The 17749-nt window shown below is 43.3% G+C and overlaps 1 protein-coding gene across 2 annotated transcripts in view; it reads left to right on the top strand.

Moving 5' to 3' along the window:
- The window catches only part of SDR16C5 (short chain dehydrogenase/reductase family 16C member 5), a 28708-nt gene extending 11208 nt beyond the window's left edge, over positions 1–17500 (top strand). The window contains exons 3-9 of one of the 2 annotated variants that reach the window (XM_009213066.4): positions 1512–1858; positions 2502–2546; positions 5273–5404; positions 8429–8528; positions 10677–10821; positions 11791–11916; positions 15913–17498. In XM_009213066.4, the coding sequence (XP_009211330.1) occupies positions 1526–1858; positions 2502–2546; positions 5273–5404; positions 8429–8528; positions 10677–10821; positions 11791–11916; positions 15913–16006 (975 nt within the window). In that variant the 5' untranslated portion in view covers positions 1512–1525 and the 3' untranslated portion in view covers positions 16007–17498. Of the gene's footprint in view, positions 1–1511; positions 1859–2501; positions 2547–5272; positions 5405–8428; positions 8529–10676; positions 10822–11790; positions 11917–15912 lie in introns of both variants that reach the window. The other variant, XM_017962029.3, reaches the window with a different exon arrangement.
- Positions 17501–17749: the final 249 nt, after the last annotated feature.

Raw genomic sequence — 17749 nt, 5'->3', positions numbered from 1 at the left:
CCAGATAGAACCAGCACGGGGTGAATACTCAATAAACAGAACACATGAACCAATCTGGCCTGCACCAGCAAACCAGCACAGGGACCCTGAACAGTCACATACATCTTCTCTCAGATCCTCAATCTCATCTGTACAATAAGCCAGGAACAACAGCCTGGGTCACATCAACTCTTGACATTTCCTAAGGGTGTGACCACGTACCAAGTCCTCCTGTAGATGAATCTATCCACTCTTACTCATTAACCATAACTAGGCTGACTTCAGCCAAACTGTGAAGACCTACTGTTTTTTCATTACTCCCCTCCCGTCTCCTCACACCTGTGCCTTCGTCTGAGCCTCTCAATTAAGCACCCCATTCAGAGAAGGCTCCTACCCCCAGCACAGTATGCCCTCTGCTAAGTATGTCTTCTGTTCTCATCCTGAAGGAAATAAGACCTTCCCTTCTTTCTCAGCTAGTGGTTAGGAAAGCATTTTATATACTCATTCACACTAAAATGTGAGTAACTGGTAGCAGGATGTAAGCACTAAGCTCTGTATGAGTTTGTCAAGGGGGGGCCTTTTATTCATTCAGCAGACCTAGTGGGTGCCTTCTTGGTGGGCAGTACTATGAATCTGAGAAATGTGATAATGTCTGTAAAGCACTGACTGTAAGTCAGGCATTGTGGTGATACGTGGAACATTCTCATTTCATCTGCAAAAACACCCTATGCCACGGGACCAGTACAGATGAGGATACCAAGGCCCAGTGTTAGGCCAAGAGGCTCCCCCCTGGGGTTTACAGGTAGGCAGAGGCAGTGCAGGGCAGGAGTCCAGGTCTGCCTCCCCTCTGACCTTTAATCACACAGAGTGGTAAGTGATGTGGAGTTGGTGGCGTGGGGACCTCAGAGCCTAGGGAAGGACTATCTGGTGCTGATCGCAAATCTGTCGGAAAAGGTCTAGAATATCTGGTTACTTCCTGTCAAATGCTTTCTACAAATAAGATTTTATATTTTCCTCTCAAATCTCAGATTTTATACAGTAATGCAAAATTAAAGAACGATAATGCAAATGAGAAAGCACAAACATCAAAGGAGAGAAAAATAAAGTCAGAGAGGTAGTAATTATGTTATAAACATTGTGATGTGGTCAAGACTTTGAACATAAAATCAGCCAACAGGATTCATGATTATTATGAAGAAAGGCTAACTATAAAGAATAATGAACTTATTCTTTATGTTAAATTTGGGTGCGGTGGTTACAGTTCCTGGTTAACAAACATTTCTGTTGTATACTGCATGTAGCAGTCATGCAAATAATGTGCTGAGCTTAGGGCCAAGTATGAAAGTTGAGTAAATATAGTCCCTGTGGCTTCCTCCTCCCCCTTTCTGAATTCGGAGTCTGCTACCAGGAGAGCTGTTTAAATCACATAGCTCAGTTACTTTCACTATTTCAGAAAATAGGAGCTCCGTGGAGTAAACAACTCAGAGGAAATGGACAAATAAGTCTTCACGTGAATCTGTCTTTCTTCATAGGTGTCAGCCAGAACATGTCTTTCAACCTGCAATCATCAAAGAAACTGTTCATTTTCTTAGGAAAATCACTGTTTACTCTTCTGGAGGCTATGATTTTTGCCTTACTCCCAAAGCAACAGAAGAACGTTGCTGGTGAAATAGTCCTCATCACAGGTTCTGGAAGTGGACTCGGAAGGCTCTTAGCTTTGCAGTTTGCCCGACGGGGATCTGTGCTTGTTCTCTGGGATGTCAATAAGGAGGGGAATGAGGAAACATGTAAGATGGCTCAGGAAGCTGGGGTCACAAGAGTGCACGCCTATACTTGCGATTGCAGCCAAAAGGAAGAAGTGTATAGAGTAGCCGATCAGGTAACTCTTGTGTGTTTACTATTATAATTTGACATATATCATGTTCTTTTTCCCTTGCCTTTCTCAGTGCCTGTTAGCCTTTCTCCAGTGTTCCTTTAATGTAGACAAGATTATGGGAGAATGGAAATTGGGACTTTTGAATTCTTATTGTATGCAAGACACTATGCTAACTACCATGTATGTATTGTAACCTTATAAAGTAAAACCCATTATTATCCCCATTTCACAAGTAGGGAGACTAAGGCTTAGGGCAGGTATGTAGCTTACCTAAGAAACACAGCTAGTAAGCAACAAGACTATAGCTGCCACTTGTGTCTGTTGACACCTGAGTACCTGCTTCTAACATTACACTGCACTGACCATACTGGCCCCTATTACAGTATAAGTTAATGGAGGGATAGAGGCATCCTTCTTTGAGGATAAAGAAATCAAGATACAGAGACATTAAATAACCTGTCCAGGGTTCACAGACCTGGTGTGCGATAGAGGCAGGATTTGAATCCATATTCTGTCTGATTTTAAATTTAGGCTGTGTCCACCCCACCTACATTCGAAGTATTGCTCTTAAGTAGTCGTAAGACAATCAAAATCTTTTATTAATCCTAAAGACTCAGCTACATTTTTTTCTTTGGTGTTTATACAGGTATACATAAAGCTTTCAGAAAACCAAAGCTCTGACATGAGGATGGTAAGGATTTTCTTACCATCGTAGAGGCACGTGCCCATCCCTCACAAGGAATTTTTTTTTTCTTTTTTTTTTTTTTTTTTGAGATGGAGTTTCGCTCTTGTTGCCCAGGCTGGAGTGCAATGGCGCCATCTCAGCTCACAGCAACCTCTGTCTCCCGGGTTCGAGCGATTCTCCTGCCTCAGCCTCCCGAGTAGCTGGGATTACAGGCATGTGCCATCACGCCCGGCTAATTTTTGTGTGTTTTTAGTAGAGACGTGGTTTCTCCATGTTGGTCAGGCTGTTCTCGAACTCCCGACCTCAGGTGATCACCCACCTCGGCCTCCCAAAGTGCTGGGATTACAGGTGTGAGCCACTGTGCCTGGCCTAAGGATTTTTGTGTCCTCACATTGGCTTAAGTACTTCACTCATCACTTTCCTGGGTCACTTTGTGCCTCCCAGAATTGCCCAACTTATTGAGAAGGGAGGAACCAACCAAACCTGCCGTGAGCAGCCTGACTACATTGTAAAGTTACTCCATAGTTTCTAGGCTCAACCAGGATTTCCTTGCTAAGGTTTGCAGGTCCCTGGCAGGTAAGTTTATGACTTTCAAGTTTGTCTTTACATTTTACCTCTCTGCTACCACCATCTCCAACCACAGGCTGCCCAGTACAGGCTGGAGATCCACACCTGACAAGTTTGCTAGGCCTACACTGGGCCCACTCTTCCAAGCACAGCTGATCTCACAAATTTAGCTACTCAGAAGTTAAACACCTGGCATGTTGACTTACACGGACTACAATTTATCTGGCCAGCCGTAAGCAATAATCGGTTGATATTCAAACAACAAAGATTATTAGCTATGGGATAAACTAGTATAAAGCACTCTGTAAATAATTACCTCCCTTTCCCTTTCCCCTGTAATGGTGATTTAGTTCTGCCCCAGGTGCTTGACTTCAGAAATAGCCAAACATGTCATTATCAGCTTATTATTCAGGTTTTATCACTGTGAGGTCTTGGAGGGGAATTACTTATTTGCTCCTCTGAATTCAGGGGAAGGAAATTACTCCCCATCCATATAAACCCACCATTTCCACTTTTTATTCTGGATAGAAGGGAAAGTACCAGAGAATTTTTTTTTTTGAGATGGAGTCTTGCTCTGTCACCAGGCTGGAGTGCAGTGGCGCGATCTCGGCTCACTGCAACCTCCGCCTCCGAGGTTCAAGCGATTCTCCTGCCTCAGCCTCCTGAGTAGCTGGGACTACAGGCACGTGCCACCACACCCAGCTAATTTTTGTATTTTTAGTGGAGACAGGGTTTCACCATGTTGGCCAGGATGGTCTCCGTCTCTTGACCTCGTGATCCGCCCGCCTCAGCCTCCCAAAGTGCTGGGATTACAGGCGTGAGTTACAGGCGTGAGTTACCATGCCCGGCCAATACCAGAGAATTTTTAAGAAGTAGCCCATAGACAAACAATCAAAGAGAAAGCTTTCAGAGTGATATGACAGCGTTTTGTCTCTGCTGAGTCTCCGATAACTTTGAAAGCTTGTATCCCTAGGCCACAGCTTAGCCTTGAGTTCACGTGTCCATCCTCGGAAAGAAGAAAACCAGCCAGTTGATGAAAACAGGACAGGCAGATTCTAATCTGTGCTGTGTGTTTAAAATATATACAGTCATGCACCATATAATGACATTTTGGTCAATGATGGACCATATACAAAATGGTGGTCCCACATTATGGGACAGATTATTATAGTATTTTTACTGTCCCAGTGTTCTATGTTTAGATACACAAATACTTACCAATGTGTTAACAGTTGCCTGCAGTGTTCAGTGTAGTAACACACTGTACAGGTAGGTAGCCTAGAAGCAGTAGGCTCTACCATCTGGCCTAAGATGGACTCGTTTTAAGAAAAACAGGAAAAGCACATCAAAACTTGATCTCTGGAGGCCGGGCGCAGTGGCTCACACCTGTAATCCCAGCACTTTGGGAGGCCAAGGCGGGTGGATCACAAGGTCAGGAGATTGAGACCATCCTGGCTAACACAGTGAAAACCCGTCTCTACTAAAAATACAAAAACAAAATTAGCCAAGTGTGGTGGCGGGCACCTGCAGTCCCAGCTACTTGGGAGGCTGAGGCAGGAGAATGGTGTGAACCCAGGAGGTGGAGTTTGCAGTGAGCCAAGATCGTGCCACTGCACTCCAGCCTGGGCGACAGAGCGAGACTCCATCTCAAAAAAAACAAAAAACACAAACAAACAAAAAAAAAACTTGATCTCTGGTACACTGTAGACTCAGCAATGTAAATAAACCAAACTGTATTTATTTATTCATTTAGACGCAGTCTTGCTGTGTCACCCAGGCTGGAGTGCAGTGGCGTGATCTTGGCTTACTACAACCTCTACCTCCCTGGTTTAAGCAATTCTCCTGCCTCAGCCTCCCGAGTAGCTGGGACCAGAGGCATGCGCCACCATGCCTGGCTAATTTTTGTAATTTTAGTAGAGACAGGATTTTGCCATGTTGGCCAGGCTGTTCTCAAACTCCTGTCCTCAAGTCACCCACCTGCCTCGGCCTGCCAGAGTGCTGGAATTACAGGTGTGAGCCACTGCGCCTGGCCCCAAGCTGTATTTTTAGAGTTCATAAACTCAGTATGAATTAACCAGGATAAAAAAACATAAAACTGTGGGAAAATAAAACCTCGGTCATATAAGGAATTACTACATTGGTGGTGTTGCTCCCCTTCAATTCAGGTTAAAAAAGAAGTCGGCGATGTTTCCATCCTAATCAACAATGCCGGAATCGTAACAGGCAAAAATTTCCTTGACTGTCCAGATGAGCTTATGGAAAAGTCATTTGATGTGAATTTCAAAGCACATTTATGGGTAATAATTGTTTCTTCTCATAATAAATGTAAAGTTACTCTGGCATTTAGCAGTACTTTCCTCTTGCTCTTTTACAATGTTATTAGCCTCTAAGTAAAGCAGAGACTTCTCAATTTTGGACTTGTCCTGGTCTACGCAGTTGTCCTCTTCTGATGCCACTTAATCTACAGCTCCCAGGACCTCTGCTCAGGGAATCCTACAAGGACAGAACTGTCCTCATGGTCCTGCTACCATGTATTGATTAGCTGCAAATGTTAGGGAATACTCCAGGTGGCTCACATATTTTCCTTAAAACAGCTTGGTAAGATAAGGGATCATAGAACGTAAAAGATTTGCTCCAGGCTACATAGCGGGTAACTAAACTTAGACAGGACCAGGGTAGCATTGTAATTTGTCTAAGCTGGGACACTTTTGGAAGTGAAATTCAGCATTACTAATGAGCAAGTGTTAATCAGGTCTGTTATGGGCAAACCAAAACCTACAGTCACCTTCGTTAGTACCCAACCAGAGAAATTAGAGGCTCCACTGGTAACCCGGGTTACCACCTGCTACCAGCACTAAAAACACAGTCCTGACTTCTAAAGCTACCCACTCAATTCCAGAAGTTGCATTTTTCTGGCATGTGCTGAGACCAGCCATCTCAGGCCTCCCCACACTATGCATGCACCGTCTTGCTGCCTCTCCCAGCTTTTATTAAAAGTTTACTTTTATTGTACTTTATCATTTTATTTTAATTTTTTGAGACAGAGTCTCATTCTGTCTCCCAGGCTGGAGTGCAGTGGTGCAATCTCAGCTCACTGTAACCTCTGCCTCCTGGATTCAAGCGATTCTCGTGCCTCAGCCACCTGAGTAACTGGGATTACAGGTGCGTGCCACCACATCCGACTAATTTTTTGTGTTTTTAGTAGAGACAGGGTTTTGCCATGTTGGCCAGGCTGGTCTTGAACTCCTGGCCTCAAGTGTTCCATCTGCCTCGCCTCCCACAGTACTGGAATTACAGGACTTTTGACCTGTTTGGTTGCAGCCCTGCTCATAGCTCGTCATTCCTGGGCAAGGCTGTCTCCCGGGAGTCTTTGCTGGAGATTTCTGAGCTCCTCCTCAATTCTCCTCACACCTTTCTGCCCAACTCTTCTTTAGCAGCCTTCAAATGTAATTTGGAATTTGTAGATTTTCTGTCCCCTATTTCCACCAAAAATGTAATGGTGCTGGTGCTATTCTTGGTGTTTTGTAAAGTTTTCAGGAGAAAAATGGAAAGATGCAGAATTTAGTGGCTACCATGTTCCTACAGGAGCTACTGCAAATGATTTATCTTGTCCCAAATGTCCCTCTCCTTGGTGCTTGCTTATACTCATATATAGTTGGAATGAAGATAAAGATCATGGTCCCTGGAAGTCTCCACTCCCACTCCCATGGCTTTGTGGGGTTTTTTTTGTTTTTTGTTTTTGTTTTTGTTTTTGTTTTTGAGATAGAGTCTGACTCTGCTGCCAGACTGGAGTGCAGCGGCACAATCTCGGCTCACTGCGACCTCCACCTCCCGGGTTCAAGCAATTCTTCTACCTCAGCCTCCCAAGTATCTGGGACTACAGGCATGCACCACCACGCCCAGCTAATTTTTGTATTTTTAGTAGAGACGGGATTTCGCCATGTTGGCCAGGCTGATCTCAATCTCTTGACCTTGTGATCCTCCCACCTCGGCCTCCCAAAATGCTGGGATTACAGGTGTGAGCCACTGCACTCGGCCTGACTCTGTGTTCTTTTCCTACCTCTCTGTTTTTCCCCAGGTGCCTTCATGTTCTCTCTCTCTCTCTCTCTCTCTTTCTCTCTTTCTTCTTCTCCGTCTTCCTTCCTTCCTCCTCCTCCTCCTTCTTTTTCCTCCTCTTCTCCTTTTTCTTCTTCTCCCTCCTCCCTCCTCCTTCCTCCTCCTTCTTCTTTCTCCTTCTTCTTCCTCCGACTCCGACTCCTCCTCTACTTCCTCTTTTTCTTCCTCCTCCTCCTCCTCCAATGCTGGTGTTTCCCTGGCTCCTATCACTCCTCATGTCCTCTCACTCCCTTTACTTCTTCTGGGCAAGTTCATGTACATTCTTTAAGCATCTGCACGTTGCCAGGCACAAAGACAGTGACTCAATTGCTAGAGTGTCCAAGAGCTACCTGAAGGCTGGGCTCTCAAAGGCAGTATCCCTACTGAGAAGTGTCCCAACTCATGGCAGACCCCGGATTGTTTGCTGCACTGCTTCCTTTTGCTTTGTTTTGATTTCCCACCTCTCTCTACCTGTTAGTTTCTCTCTGAGACTTACTGCAATGCAGGCAAACAAGTGAGGTTTGGCCTTTGTAAGAGATCCCTTTTCTCACCTCCATGTCTTTGGATGTGATTAGTTACTCCTTTGTTGCAGAAGATGTCTTCTTCAAAAGCTCGTTTCTGTCTCCTTTACGTTCTTTCTCCAGACCCCCAATCAATGGTGAAGGTGTTGGACAGTATACAGATGTGGCCTCTTTCTAATAGATATTCTGTTTTATGAAATGGAACAAAAATAAGAAACTTATTTTAAAGAGTAGAGATGAGTTTAAAACAAAGTGCTCTTTTAAAATTGAAGTCAACAACCAGATGTCCTGTGAACAATGTTCAGGGAAAATTTGAAACTCAAAATCAAGCTAAGGAGAGAGAAGGCAATCTAAATCTAAAGCATCATGTTTGTGAGGTTTGGGGTTGTGGCTGCCACAACAAAGATTTTCCCATACTCCTTCAATTCTTGTCTTAATATTGTGTCGTTAAAAGTCAAATATGAGCAAAAACGTAAGTCTGAATAAATCATTTTAATAATACTGGAATTGCCATAAAAAATTGATCTAACAGGTTAAATAAGTTAAAATGATTGCTTTCTAGATGTTTAAGTTTTTATATCCCCATACCTTCAGATATTTTATGGGCTGAAAAGAAAGATTTTTTTATCACAATGAGTATATAAATATCTGATAAAATTATACAATGTGGCATTAAACATCAAAAGTTTTCCTTTGTCTTCTTAGACTTATAAAGCCTTTCTACCTGCTATGATTGCTAATGACCATGGACATTTGGTTTGCATTTCAAGTTCAGCTGGATTAGTTGGAGTAAATGGGCTGGCAGGTAAGAAAAACATAGCCATTTACAATTGCAAAATTCCCTATAACTTTAACTTGCATAATAGCTCTGAATAATTAGCACTGACTTGATGTCCTAATGATAAAGAATAATAAGCTAAAAAGTATAGTCAATAAGTGGTTGATAACTTCATCGTGTAGCAAAACTGCCCATCAGATAGACTTACGTGAAATTGGACTGTGCCCTTTGGAATCATTAGGTCTTATGCAGTCCCCTTTGTTTAAAAGAGAGAGAAGCCTCACTGATAATTTTTTTGCACAAGTGATCAACATAACAACTGTCCCCCAAACTTCACACTGACACTGCCACAGGATGGTAAGGAGGATGACCCTGTCTTCTCCTGAAGTTTCCTTTAAGTGATCTCCCCACTGCTGTGAGTTTGGATAAAGTTTCTTCACCTCAAGAAACCTAAAGTTAACTGCTTTGTTTTTCCACTGGTTGAAGACCTGCAGGAAGTGGCGGGCATTTTCATCTCCCTTGCAACAGCCAACTGACTTGACAGTAGCAGTGGGGAGGAGGCAAAGATCCTTCGAGAGCCTCAACCAAGGAGGCCCAACTTGGGAGCTGGCTCTAGAAGGAACAGAAACCTTGACCTAACCTACCATGGCATCCCCTAGCGCAAATGTCCCATGCCCTGGCTTACAAGGATTGCTAAAACTCATCCAACAGAACTGTAGCAGCAACATTCGGGTAACAGATAAGCCAGTTTGCCAGTTCGGTAGTTCCTAATGCTTTGAAGCAAAGTGGCATAGTTCAAGATTGACAAAACCAGTCTTAGCTCAGTATGTCCATCACATGAATAGGTTTTTCAGAACCACCAGTCACCCTAAATATCACCAATCTATCCTCCTTATGACCCAGGACTTCCCTTCCTCTCTCCTTCTTAGAACTTATCAGCTATTATCTTACCTCTGTCTTATATATCTGTTAAGTCACGAGCCTTTGAAATCATTCAGGTATATTTACAGCTCCTTATCAATCCTTTTCAGACAGAATATTCCTGTCTTCAGATACAGGACTCTCCCACCCGCAGCTCATCTTAGAAACAAGTGTAAGCCTTTTGTATTTCCCATCGTGTGAGTCTTTACTCCCCTGCATCAGAACCACCAGGGATGCCAGTTTAGCATGCAGATTCCTTGGATCATGGGCCATATCTGCTCATCAGAATCTCAGGGGTCAAGGGGCTCAGCTGCATTTATACCTGATGATTTCAATTACCCTAGAAGCTGCTCTGGACGACTCCTCCCCCTTCCCAGTCTCTAGCCTCTGATCCACTGTCTGGACAGCACTGGGGCTGGACAACCCCATGCCTGGCACTTATAAACTGGCTCTTGCCAGTTGCAGTAGCTGCACCGTAACATAGCAAGTTTAAATATGCCGCCTCTGAATGTGTGGGGCAAAGGAAAGTGTTAATGCACCTCAACACCATTTCTTCTCCAAACTTTTTCACTTAGTCAATTGAATAGTCGGATGTTTTGTTAAAACAAGTATGATTAAAGACAAAAAGTTCAAAATGGACACAAGTGTCACTTTCCATTCCTCCCTCTGCCCCTACCCTGCATTTTCAAGGTATCGAAGAGGTGGAGGTTGAAGCTACCAAGCCCTTTGTTTTATTTGTTGTTGTTGTTGTTGTTGTTGCTGTTGTTGTTGTTCTGGAAGTGAAGGAAAGAGTTATAGTTGGAAGAAAACTTGATCTGAGAATCACAACCCATGCTGGCCTCTCTTGCCTAGATTCCTATATCAGTTAGTGTTTTGTTTCTTCTTTTGAATGTCTTCATGCCCCAGTGGGATTGCAATTTTTTGAGACAGGGCCTCATGTAAGAACTAGCACAGGGGCTCACAATGCATTGACTTGCTAGTAAAGTCCAGCAGTGTGACCTGAGGCAGGATCTCTGCAGCCCTTCTTGTGCTGGGCCTCACTTGATCATTGTCAGCTGACCCTGATCTTCAGTTAACCATGTCCCTTCCCACTCCCTACTCACTTCTTCCAGTGGGAGTAGACCAAGATTACACAAAAGGAGAACTCTGAAATTGTTTTCTTATTTTCTGTTGCTGTTAGCGTTATGGGTAGACCTTAAGGTAATGCCATTTTAAAACTTTGGAATATACATGATCATGCTTTGTCTTTTGCAGATTATTGTGCAAGTAAATTTGCAGCCTTTGGGCTTGCTGAATCTGTATTTGTAGAAACATTTGTCCAAAATCAAAAGGGGATAAAAACCACAATTGTGTGCCCCTTTTTTATAAAAACCGGAATGTTTGAAGGTTGTACTACAGCGTAAGTATACCCTTTAATTTCACAGAATCTACACTTTTAAAAATGATTTGCTATCTATTTTATTTTGTTCTGTTTTTTAAAGTTGTTTAAAATATATTGTTCTGGGATTCAGTATGATTTATAAATGGTCTTAGAATTCTGAGGTCTTTCTTAGTATGTGTTTGTGTGAAGGATACCAAGTTGAATGGGAATGGTTTATCAAGGCAGTGTCTCTCTGATAGCCCCCCAGGCCCTGCATCTGCTCCTCCATCTCCCAGGCTCTCCTGTCCACATGCCCTTCCTGCCGTCCAATCCCATTATGCCCCCTCTCTGATTCCAGGAGGACTGGCAATCATTGGAGAGACACTGTCTTGGTCATACAGAAGGAGTTGCTATAATGAACTATCATACACTAGGTGGCTTAAACAAGAAAAATGCCTTTCTCACAGTTCTGGAGGCTAGAAGTCCAAGACTAAGGTGCTGATAGGCTCTTCTCAGACAGGCACTAATCCCATTCATGAGGGCTCCACAATGGTGACCTAGCTACACCTCAAAAGCCCCACCTCCAAATGCCATCACATTGGGAGTTTAGGCTTCAACATGTGAGTTTTGTGGGGGACACAAATACCCAGGCCATAGCAGTCACAGACGCCCAATTCTGTATCTCATGGAGACTACAGGCAATGTGTTTTCAACAGCTTGCCTTACAAATATTTGGAATATTTGTTTAATATGATTTCACATATATGTATATTGTAATATCAGTGTGTTAATGAGAATCACTTTTCATTTCATATTTTAGTTATGTTACTACTGACTGCATTGACACATTGACAATAAAGGAGTAAATATAAAAATAAATGAAATTTGAAAGGGAAAGAAAAAAGTGATAACGTCTTAAAACCTTTTATCCCTAATTTGAAAAATTATCTTTATTTGTGAATTTGGCCTTTGGGGTTTTTTTTTAATTGTTGTCATTTTATATTCTAGCTGTCCTTCTCTGTTGCCAATTCTGGAACCAGAATATGCCGCGGAAAAAATAGTAGAAGCTATTCTACAAGAAAAAATGTACTTCTATATGCCAAAGTTTTTATACTTCATGATGTTTCTTAAAAGGTAATTACGTTAGCTTCTATTACTTCCCTAACATGCCAATCTACAGTTTAGTCCAAATCCCACCAGAAGCCACTTTAAAAATACCTGATAAATTAAAATTCATTCATTTAATTCTATTAAGTCCTGTTAATTCTATCATTGTGCCCATTGCTGATGCAATACCAAATTTACATAGTTGCAGTGCCCCCCACGAGTCAAGAAAATGGGGTCCGACCCTTCCTGCTACCTTAGTATCGAATTATTCTGAAAAAGAAGTGAATGTACTGGCAGATGGAAAGATTGAAATGATCATTTTTAGGAGAGATTTTCTTGTGTTCATGATAAAATAATCCTGTTGGAATAGATATTGTATCCATACCTCCTCAGGTACAGGGCCCCAAAGTCAAGGCTAGACAGTAAGCCAAGTGCTACAGAAATTTGTGGTATGGGTACTATTAGTAATACATAATAAATTCAAACTCTTAGGATGGTTAAAGAATTTGAGGGAAAAAACGTAAAACCACCTCTTAAAAGCACAAGAAAGGGCTGGGAGCAGCGGCTCACATTTGTAATCCCAGCACTTTGGGAGTCCAAGGTGAGAGGACTGTTTGAGGTCAGGAGTTCGAGACTAGCCTGGGAAACAAAGCAAGACCCCATCTCTACAAAAATAACAAATAAGCCAGGCATGGTAGTGCAAGCCTGTAGTCCCAGCTACTTAGGAGCCTGAGTCAGGAGGATTGGTTGAGCCCAGGAATTTGAAGCTGGTACACACCTATAGTCCCAGCTAGTCAGGAGGCTGAGGCAGGAGGATTGCTTGAACCCAGGGGTTTGAGGCTGCAGTAAGCCACGATCAGAGTGGCAACAGAGTGAGACTCCGTCTTGGCAACAGAGTGAGACTCTGTCTCTTGAAAAATAAAAAAAGTACACGGTGACGCGTGCCTGTAATCCCAGCTACTCCGGAGGCCGAGGCAGGAGAATCGCTTGAAACGGGAAGGCAGAGGTTGCAGTGAGCTGAGGTCACGCCGTTGCCCTCCAGCTTGGGCAACAAGACCGAAAACTCCATGTCAAAAAAAAAAAAAAAAAAAAAAAGTAGAAAAAGCGTTCTTGTGCACCCTTCCCTGCTCTCCATGGAGTTTCAGTGCTGAAATTCATAGGTACTGAATGAGCATTTGACCCGGTTACAAGGATAGTGGTGCGCTGCTGATTCCTGTTACCTCAATTCATTTTCTAGACTGTAACAGGTCATCTAGTTAAATCTTGCCTCACTGGGCTTTCTGCTCTGTGAGGAAGCACCTTGAATTGAAATCTGCCTCGTTTGAACTTCCCCTCATTGGTTTGCGCTTCTCCCCCAGCTCCATGTGCAATTCCATCAGTCTTGCCAATGACAATTCCTAGTTATTTGAAGATAGATATTATACCTCACATCCACTACATGGCCAGCAGCCATTGCCCATCCAGTGTACAGAAATTTCTTTTCTCGTTAGCTAATTATCTCTACTTTGTGCAATGAACCAAATGTCATTCTTGCATCCTATCATTTCTCCAGGCTTCATCTGGTACAGGAGGGGTCAGAATGCCTGACTGAGGCTGTGTGGGACACAGCAAAGGATCCTTGATAAGCAATTCGAAATCCAGGCTTATGATCCCACTATTTACTAAGTCTGTGACTCTGAGCATGCCCTTTATTCTCCAGGTTTTGGCTTCTTCATTTACGATGTAAAGACCATGTTTGTCATAGCTTGTAGATTCGTGTAATGCACTGTTTATTGGGCAGGGTGTGCATTCACAACACACTAAGTTCTTTCGGCTTAATAGATAGCAGATTATAGTATAGTAATGCCAATGGTAAGAACATGGAACTTACTTTTTCTACTTTGAATAACTGTGGAGATTATGTTTAGTTTTATGACATACTAGTTATGGGACATGTTTTCAGAGAGGGCTAGATAGCTGCTGAGTAAGCCAAAGGCAAGGTGAAGAAGCTCAGTAAAGGCAGTCACATCAAACACTCCACCAAACATTCATTCAGCAAACATTCAGAGAGTGCTCTGTGTGTCATGAATCACCCACCATCCAAGGATCTGCGCTCAGGGTTACAGCAAAGAACAAGACAAACAGTGGTCCCTGCCCATGTGGAAATCACTTCCTGTGGGGTGAGGGAACAGAAAAGCAACAACAACAACAAAAAAAGTAAAGTAAAAGAAAAGACCGTAAGTGCGCTAAAGAAATATAAAGCAGGAAAGGGAAAAAAGGAAATCCCACAGTGGGAGGTAGATGGGTGCAAGTTGCATTTTACTTTTTTTACTTTTTTTTTTTGAGATGAAGTTTCGCTCATCACCCAGGCTAGAGTCCAATGGCACGATATTGGCTCACTGCAACCCCCACCTTCCCGGGTTCAAGTGATTCTCCTGTCTCAGCCTCCTCAGTAGCTGGTATTACAGGTGCCTGCCACCATGCCTGGCTAAATTTTGTATTTTTAGTAGAGTCGGGGTGTCACCACATTGGCCAGGCTGGTCTCGAACTCCAAGTGCTGGGATTACAAGCGTGAGCCACCGTGCCTGGCCAAGATTTACGTTTTTTTTTAATTTTACTTATTTAATTTTTTTTGGAGACAAGGTCTTGTTCTGTCACCCAGGCTAGAGTGCAGTGGTGTGATCATAGCCCACAGCAGCCTCAAACTCCCAGGCTCAAGTCATCCTCCCACCTCAGCCTCCCAAATAGCTGGGACTATAGTTGTGCACCATTATGGGCAGCTAATTTATTTTTATTTTTTTAGAGATGGGGTCTTGCTATATTGCCCAGGCTGGTCTCAAATTCCTGGCTTCAAGCAATCCTCCCACCTCAGCCTCTCAAGGCATTGGGATTACAAGCATGAGCCACCACATCTCGGCGAGATTTAATTTTTTTTTTCTTTTGAGACAGACTCTTGCTATGTTGCCCAGGCCGGAGTGCAGTGGCACGATCATGCCTCACTGCAACCCCCCACCTCCTGGTTTCAAGCAATTCTCCTGCCTCAGCCTCCTGAGTAGCTAGGATTACAGGCATGTGCCACCACGCCTGGCTAATTTTTGTGTTTTTAGTAGAGACAGGGTTTCACCATGTTGGCCAGGCTGGTCTCAAACTCCTGACATTGTGATCTGCCCGCCTCGGCCTCCCAAAGTGCTAGGATTATGGGCATGAGCCACTGCGCCCAGCCTGTGAGATTTAATTTTAAGAGTGGTGTTTAATGGGTGGGGGGAGTCTCATAAAGAAGGTAGTAGTTGACCAGAGACTTGAAACTGTGGAGGGGATGAACCACCTGGAGATCTTGGGGTGCCCAAACAGGGGAACAAGGAGCATGGGGTCCTTTCCGTTACTCCCCACCTTAGGATGAGTCTCAGGTTTCCTGTGCCTGCTTTGTTTCCTTGCTCTGCAGTATTGAATGCTAAGGCCAGTGGAGCAGAGTGCTCTGTTGGGATGATGATCATGCATATATATGGCTTTGCAGAGGGGCAGGCGGGGATGGAGAAAATGAACAGTGTTAGTTGAGTCTTGCCCAAGGTTTGAGGAGTTATTGCATCTCATCCTTATAGTAGTCCCAGGCAGATTGATGACCTCATTTTACAGCTGAGGAAATTGAGGTCTGTGAGCTGAGTCAGTTGCCTAAGGTGGCATTGCAAGTGACAGAGCTAGGATTCCAGCCAGGCTCCTCTGCCCCCAGAGCCCATGCCTACACCACAACACTCCACTGCTTCCTCTGTGTCATTGTACAGTGGAGTGATGCTTTGGAAACCGAAATGAGAAGTGAATTGAATAACTTAAGTAAAGCCACAAAACCTGTCGAGGCCCTGGGCAAGTGTCCTCTGAGATAGTGAAGAAGGCCCAGTGACCCTGAGGCAGGTAGCAGTCAGGCTGCATAGTGTGTGCATGAGTGAATGACTTCATCTACCGCAAGGGGTGACACTGCTTTTCAGTAGAGGTGGTAAAGAGGCTTTCATGAATGATAATCACGAAAGTTTATTCTTGTGTTCTCTTTAGCTTTTTGCCCCTCAAGACAGTACTGCTTATAGGTGACTATCTTGACATATTTCATGCAATGGATGGCTTTCTTGAACGAAAGAAGAAGCTCTAAAGACCAACTCGATGGCTGAGGTCATCTGATACACAATGTTACATAATGTGTACTTCAGTGAAGAAAAGTATTTTTGTCTGACAGTGGAATATATCTGGAGACCACAAGTACCACTCCTGTTCTGTTATCTGGACTAGAATTTTCAACCAATGCATTTGAAAATAATGTTGCTATCACCTATTTGGTTGAGTTTTGGTTTTTTCTTTTGCTATTTGTTTTCCAAAAATAAAGACAGCCTATTTTTGTCATTTCCATTCACCACAGATGTAAGAAAGTGATAAGCCATGGCCACAAGCTGCCCTGAGCTTTTTGGTCGTTGGGGAGGTAGCTCAAATGGAGCCGGTGGCTGTGGTTAACCTGCATTGGGGAGCAGGGCTGAGGGGCAAAGAGGACATGTGGGTATCCAGTCAGAATGCCCTTTCTCCAGAGGACACACAGCTCTGGATTCCCACCTCCTTGCTCTCCGCTCTGGCCTTTTTGAACCTGTACCACCTAATGTAGAAAAGCCCCGCCTCAAATGCCCTTCTTTCCAAAACAGCTACACAAATACTTATTTCTGAATGCCCTCCTGGATATGCAGACTGAGTGCCAGTCTGGCTAAAGGCCCATCCAGCACCATTGTCCCCAAGAGCCTTACTGGGCATTCCCTGAACCCCCCCTCATAGGCGGTGATCCTAGATCAAACTCTTAAATCGAATCACTTTTGTTTCCTAGAAGAGATCAAAGAGTGGTTGCTTCTTATTTTGAAGATGAAATTCTACCAAGTTAGGTTTTTTGCTATCTATTGATCCAAAAAATATATTCATGCAATTAATTTTAAGTGTTTAACTTAGTATTTCAAGTTGGGATGCAGGTTGAGGCGTTTTCCTGCAGAATGGGCAATTTTATGCATTTACATTCATCAGTGCTGCCCTCACTTCGGATCTATTGTATTCTTACAGTTTAATCAACTGGCAAAGTGCTTTCATGCTTTGGAGATTAACTACAAAAGCAAGATTAAGAAAAATATGTTAATTACCATATCCCTGGAACTCCTTCTCAGGCTGGCGGGGGCAGCCTTGCAAGAGAAACAGCAGCCTTTGTCACTTCCCTCTTGTGGGGAGCAAGGAAGGGATGAGCGGTACCTTGGGAGACCCTGTAAAAGTCTAAAGAATTGCGAATTTCACTATCTTGGGGGTGAAATGCTGTCATAGGGGCAGTGATCTCAGGGAGTGTAAACTCTGGAATCCACTGCGGTCTGATTTACCTTGAGTGGCCTCCACAAACATGACAGCTCTGTCCCGTATTTCCTTTCCATTCAGAAAGCCTTAAAAAAAAAAAAAAAAACTTGTTTTATGATAATACTATAACAATCATAACTCAACATTTACTGTGTCTGGCAGCAAATTAAGTATTTGACAAATGTTATTTCATTAAACAAGACTGTCAATCATTACTCAAAGAATGATGAAGGTATTTGGTGTATGCCAAAGAATAAAGGCGTTTTATTTCACAGAATGACATCTTACTCCACTGTAGATGTGTACTGAGAGGATAACAAAGGCCCTCTTAGAGTCACCCACCGACGTTCCAAATCCTTGGTTAACAAGGTTAATTAAGAAAGAAGCACAATATTGCTGTAATATTACAATTCCAGAAGCGTATCTTCTAGGGTCCTGTCTATTTAGTTGAAGAATAAAGCTCAGACTCTTCGGGGATTCAGTACAACAAAGGTCCAGGAGCACTGCAGGCATCCCCCACATC

The sequence above is a fragment of the Papio anubis genome, chromosome 8 (assembly GCF_008728515.1).
Source record: "Papio anubis isolate 15944 chromosome 8, Panubis1.0, whole genome shotgun sequence".
NCBI classification, from domain to species: domain Eukaryota; kingdom Metazoa; phylum Chordata; class Mammalia; order Primates; family Cercopithecidae; genus Papio; species Papio anubis.
This window is presented reverse-complemented; position numbering and strand designations above follow the sequence as displayed.